General features: G+C 41.7%; 1 protein-coding gene across 1 annotated transcript; it reads right to left on the minus strand.

Moving 5' to 3' along the window:
• LOC125298312 lies at positions 1–4,449 on the minus strand. The gene is made up of 6 exons (XM_048249014.1): positions 2,919–4,449; positions 2,636–2,727; positions 1,928–2,122; positions 1,767–1,846; positions 196–1,090; positions 1–9 (listed from the first exon to the last, which is right to left on the minus strand). The coding sequence occupies exons 2-6, from the start codon at positions 2,666–2,668 to the stop codon at positions 1–3; spliced, it is 1,212 nt and encodes a 403-aa protein (XP_048104971.1). The 5' UTR covers positions 2,669–2,727; positions 2,919–4,449.
• Positions 4,450–5,767: the final 1,318 nt, after the last annotated feature.

A 5,767-nucleotide genomic window follows, 5' to 3' on the forward strand; every position in this document is an offset into this window, starting at 1 on the left:
TCATTGACCCTAAACATCACATCACAAATAAAAACACAATGCAGCAACATTTCACTGATGAGGTTGAAATTTATTTCCTACACAGTAGCTTCAAAAACATTTACACTGCCATCAATTCGTTAGTTTGCCAAAAAGGCATTGAGGTAGAAATAAAAAAAAGAAATAGTCAACTTTTTCTTTAATGGTTTGTATGACTTCCATGTCACAGGGAATTCTCTGGATAAACATGTCATCTGCTGTGTAAACGACAAAGTCACACCAGTCACACCCAGAAACCAACATTTGTCCCTGGACCTGCCAGTAATAAGGATGGGATTGTCTCAGTGTTTGTGTCCCATCCTTTATCATAATGTAAGGGCAGTCCACAGAGCTAGCTACGTTTGGGCATTTAATTTCTAAAAGGCCAAACACTGGCTGCCCCACAGGATCATACACTATTCCATCAGGTGTTGACCCCATCCATGGTGCCTCAGGGTGGATCAGGAACCCACATGGGTAGTGGTTGACCTCCCTTACCTTGCAGTACTCCTTTACTGCTACAGGCTCCAAGGCAAGACCCCGCCGCATGTCAGCAGTCTGATGACACGATCCCAGAAGCCTTTTTGCAAGGTTCTCAGCAGAACTTTCCCCCCTGGTGTGGCAAACTTCTCTAAATTTGGTAGATGTGATGCGGCACCTCCTCAGTTGGTGCCACTCAATGCAGGAACTCTGCTCTTGTGTGCTCTTTTCAACTTGGTGTGCTGTTTCAAAAGATGTCGCGAGGGATACCAAATGATGGTGCTGGTGTTCAGAAAGTACAAATGAACAGGTAGAGGGTCCGAGTCTGTAATATGACAGTGGTAGCTGTGGAGGGGAAGGGGCATCTGTGTGGGGACGGGTAATGGGGACTGTCCTTATTGGTAGCTGATAGGACAGCACACTTCCCTCCTGCACCGGACCGAACATGGACTCAACCAGAGGAACATTGCTGGAGAGCGCCATTGCTGTGATCATGGGAGCTTCATCTGCATTAAGTCCATGGTATGCCTCCTGAACTTTTAATGTGGAGATGTCTGGCAGAGGGCAGCTCACTCCTTTATACAAGTTGCTTCTGTGGAAAAAGACAAACAAATGTGTTCTAATCAACTCATTGAATGCCAAGCTGTTTTCGGGAGCATTGTCCTAGAGTGCCAGCAATCTAGACCATTGTTGATGATTTTTGTACAGCCACAGCATATTCTCTGTTATAGCTATGAACACATACAATAGCTTGATTAAAAGGCGAGGCTAAGCTCTCGGTGGGTGCAAACCGTGTATTTCTACACGCCTCTGTTCCTGATAAATCCCAAGCAAAACAGTGGCTAGTTTTCATCAAAATCGCTGTTTTTTTTCTAGAAATGGAGATATAACGTCTTTCATGAAATACAAAGTGTTGCCTGTTACTTACTTGTGCAAATTTTCCGGGAAGTGATCTGCGAGATCTGGCGAGACTGCCACCTAGTGATAGACCCACGGAAATGGCCTGGTTTTGACCTGACGTGCATGTGTCACTGATTCGACCCAAAGCGGAAACCGAGTTATGATAAAATGTCCAGATTGTGCGTTTTCATGAGTTTCACGATCGTCATATATTTCATTTCCATTCATCACAGAGTTCCCAAAGTCACATATAAGGCGTGTTAGAGTGTCTAGTTTCGTAATTAAAAAAAAAAGCTAAAAACGTAATATTACGTTTTTGGCACTCAATGAGTTAAGAAGTAATAGTAGTAGTAGACAACAACACATACCTTATTCCTTCTGCAAGCCTCCTCTCTCTTGGTCTGGCTGATATGATGACCATGTCATTAACTGGACCAGGTTTAATACCCTGCATCAAAATACAAACATGTTTGAGAAACATTCAAGAGATATCCATACTTAAAATGAAAGTCATTGAAAGGCTTGCTACCATGGTCCTTGGTTTGTGCCACTTTTGTTCAGTTTCTGTGCAGCTGAACACTGGGGGAACTGATGTAAGCCTCAGCTGGGAGTAGTGCGCTGTCTGATACAGTAGAGCTGCCACATGACAGCACAAAGCTGTACCGGCCACACAGGTACACTGGCATCTCTCCAACACCACCGGCTTAGAATCCCTTAGCACAATCTGTTACAAACCCAAATATTTGTTAGAAAAAATGTACCAGCTAAAACTGCAATTAAAAACAGACAGCCTTTCACACACTACATTTTGTTAGTGAAACTTTGTTAGTGAAACTTTTGTTAGTGAAAATTTGTTAGTGAACTTTAAAATATGTAAAGTGATACAGGGATTGATACAATTTAGCCTGGAGTTTACCATGTCAAATGTAATAGGATTGATAAGGATTAATATCATTTTACTCATTTTAAAATAGCAGTGCAGAATAAGTAACGATAGCTGCTAACTCCTAACAAAATCTTGCTTCTGTGGGAGTCATTCATTTTACATTCTTTCTGGTACAACCTGTATTCATATCACATGATATCTCAGGTACCATATGATTAATATAGTGCAATGATTGTGTTTTATCTGTATCTAATTCACATCAATGATATAACTCACAGAAACATGATTTTGACAAACAGGAACCTGTTTCTTTTGAACCTGAACTGAACCTGCAGGCTGACTTTCCCTTACACTCAGACAGTGAGGCTTCTGGCTTTTCCTCATAGATCGGAAGCACTCCGACCTAACCGTGACCTTTCCTCCTCCTGACTCCTTGTTTGAAACTGTGATTAACATGGAGGTTAGGGTATCGCATTTTCAGAAACACAAATGATTCACAACGTTAACCTATCACTCTGCTTACGTTGTTAACACTACTTCTTCACTGTGCTAACTTTGGCTAGTAAAAAGCCAATGAGCTAGTATAGCTTCTATCGTCGTTTGATAAACTCAAAACAGTGGCTTGTTAACTTACCTTCATAGTTGTGTATATAGCTGGCCACATACAGTTTAAATCCTTTATCTCTGTTTGCCGTTGGTGTCTTTGATGTGGCCTGGATGATTCGGTGAACATCGTTTACCGTTATCCTCGGCAGGTCCTGCAATGATCTTGTTAAAAAACGCCATAGCTAAAGCAGAGAAAGCGGGCTCTGGCTTAAGTTAACGTCAACGTAAACCGGAAGTTCTGATACGGGCTGAAGAGTCCGGAAGCATCCGAACGGAAGTCCGCGGCATATAGGCTATTGTTGTCATCTTAAATTACAACTGAAGTAGAGTTCTCAACGGGCCTGAAAATTACAACCCGACCCGACCCGACCCGTGGCTTTTAAAGCCCGGACCCGATGTAACCCGACACATCAACATGAATTATCTGCCCGAACCCGGCCCGCGGACCGACGTAAAACATAGGCTACGTTTTGACTGTTAAACCCTGACTTTATTTAGGTGAAGATTCAACACATTAGCGTGACAATTTACTTAAAACGGTGATTTTCTCCACTTCTGGCGTATTGTGACGGAAGAACCATGTAACTTTGGATGCTGTTATCTTAGCGATACTTTTTGCAATAGGCCTACCCTCGATATACATATTGTTGGAAAGCTTAGTTCATGTGAGCACAATAACTTAATTTTGTAAATTTTACCAAAGCGACGCCTTGCAGGGTGACATTTCATCAGCACCTTGCATTTTGAGCATTGCCCATAACCTGTAGAATTTTCATCAGAATCCAGCACCACTCCAAACACTTTCCAGACCTCTGATTTCCCCGCTCCTGTAGTAGCGACGGTGAATTCACCTGCGGCAAGTTTAGCCTACTTTTCACCAACTCCATCTTCTTCTCCAGGCTAAAGGCGTGCACGCAGCGTCTGCCCCTGCCCCTCTCCATGATGCACGTTGCACGCAGCAGCAGACCTTCTTTACGGTAAACAGCTGCGATGATTAATACATGTTTTTTTTTTTCACTGAGCAGAAAAGATTAAGCCCGAGGTCCGACCCGACCCGAGTCATTTGCTTATATTTTCGACCCGAACCCGGCCCGAACCTGCGGGTCCCGTTGGGTTTGTTGGCCCAACCCGACCCGTTGAGAACTCTAAACTGAAGCATCGTCATTTCTGTCTTTGTCTCACTATCAGGAATATGCTACGGATTTGAGGTCATGGTGAAGTGTGAGTCGCCAGACACTCCATTTACTGTGCTCAGGACACGTTTCAGGGAAAGTAAGTAGAAATACCACAAACAGCATCATTCATTCATTGCACTTCCATGGCAATTGCACACGGATTATCTTCCTTTATGTATATTCCATTATCTGTACTTACTTGAGTATTAATCTTTTTGGAAACTTGTGTCTTTTACTCCACTACATTTGAAAGGCAAATACTGTACTTTTGACTCCACTATATTTGAAATAGGCCTATGAGCATGAATTACTCGTTACTTTGCACATTTGAAAAAGTGAACATAGGTCAGATGTTTTCGTTGGATGTAAGGAACTAAAGGTCTATTCAAGTTTTATGACTGACCAACCGTATTAATGACCAGATAAGCATTACATTACAATACATTAAAAATGACAAATACGTGTACTTGTATTGGAGTAATATTTATTGTGTTTATGTATTTATAATTTCACTTAAGTAAAAGAATTGTGTACTTCGTCCACCTCTGCCTTTACCAGTGCCCAAGGTTGTCGTGTATGACAATAGCTGCAATCTACACCAATATGCGTTAAACCGGGACCCGGTGCTCTTTAAGGACACATGGTTCTTGGTTGATCGCCTCCACTGGAGGAACCACACAGGTCAGGAATTAGTGAAGAGCATAAACCACAAAAAGAGCACTCTGAATATGACTATGAATAAATTCTTCAAAAGTTTCACAATAATGATTCTTCATTTGGTATCTTTATTTTCCCTTTTCTATTACAGGTTGTTCGGTGGGGTATAAATTGGCTGCCTATCCTCAATTTGATGGGATACATTTGCAATTGGTGGAGCAATGCAATGCCTCACTAAAAAAACTGAAGGGCCAGTTGTCATACATGTCCCTAATATTGTTCCTGTGGCAAAAAAAACAGGACCGGGTTTGAGGCAGGACTCTACCCCCCACCTCCCCAGAGGCAGGACTCTGCCCCCACCTCCCCATGACCTCCCCCAGAGGCAGGACTCTACCTGTCATGTTCCTGTCATGTAGGGATGTCTTTGTATGTATCCTGTTCTTCTTGAATTAAGACATGTATAACATGTAAAATTATTTGTCCATGGGGTAAGTAAATGTATCTGAAATTAAGTGAAATTTACTTACCCCATGGACAAATAATTCTACTTATTTTATGTCTTAATTACAGAAGATTTTGACTTATTTTAAGTCAAATAATTGTATGAGAAAGCTCAAAGTAAGTATCTTTATAAAGTACAAAGTAAGTATCTTTTTCCTAACAATACAAACTAGATCTTTTTTATCTTAATATAAGATTATTACACTTGGTTAGATATCAGTTTTGCAGCACATGGTACAGAACACAGGGCACTGTGCCCCTGTGTTCTGTACCATGTGCTGCTTTGTTTTCCTTGTCATGTGCTTTTGTTACTTCCTGTGTTCTGTAATCTAGTTTGAGTCCACTTCCGTTCCACTGATTTGGTGTTTCGGTCCAATCAAAAATGCCTTTTGTTTTGCCTATTTGTCACAGTCGGGCATGATTTATTGTATAAGCTTTGAATGTTATGTGATGCTTGGTTATGTCGCTTGTTTGGAGTGGGTGTGTAAGTTTCAATTTACTGTCACGCCTGCCCTGATTGGACTGGGGATTCACGGGTTGATTG

Source organism: Alosa alosa, chromosome 7, assembly GCF_017589495.1.
Source record: "Alosa alosa isolate M-15738 ecotype Scorff River chromosome 7, AALO_Geno_1.1, whole genome shotgun sequence".
NCBI classification, from domain to species: domain Eukaryota; kingdom Metazoa; phylum Chordata; class Actinopteri; order Clupeiformes; family Clupeidae; genus Alosa; species Alosa alosa.

Bases quoted from the DNA above. Each gene is read 5' to 3' on its own strand.
- LOC125298312 (XM_048249014.1), bottom strand. From the start codon at position 2,668: ATGAGGAAAAGCCAGAAGCCTCACTGTCTGAGT. The intron at 2,123-2,635 runs GTAAGGGAAAGT...GGTTTGTAACAG, and splicing joins AGAAGCCTCACTGTCTGAGT to ATTGTGCTAAGGGATTCTAA. The intron at 1,847-1,927 runs GTAGCAAGCCTT...ATTTTGATGCAG, and splicing joins GGCACAAACCAAGGACCATG to GGTATTAAACCTGGTCCAGT.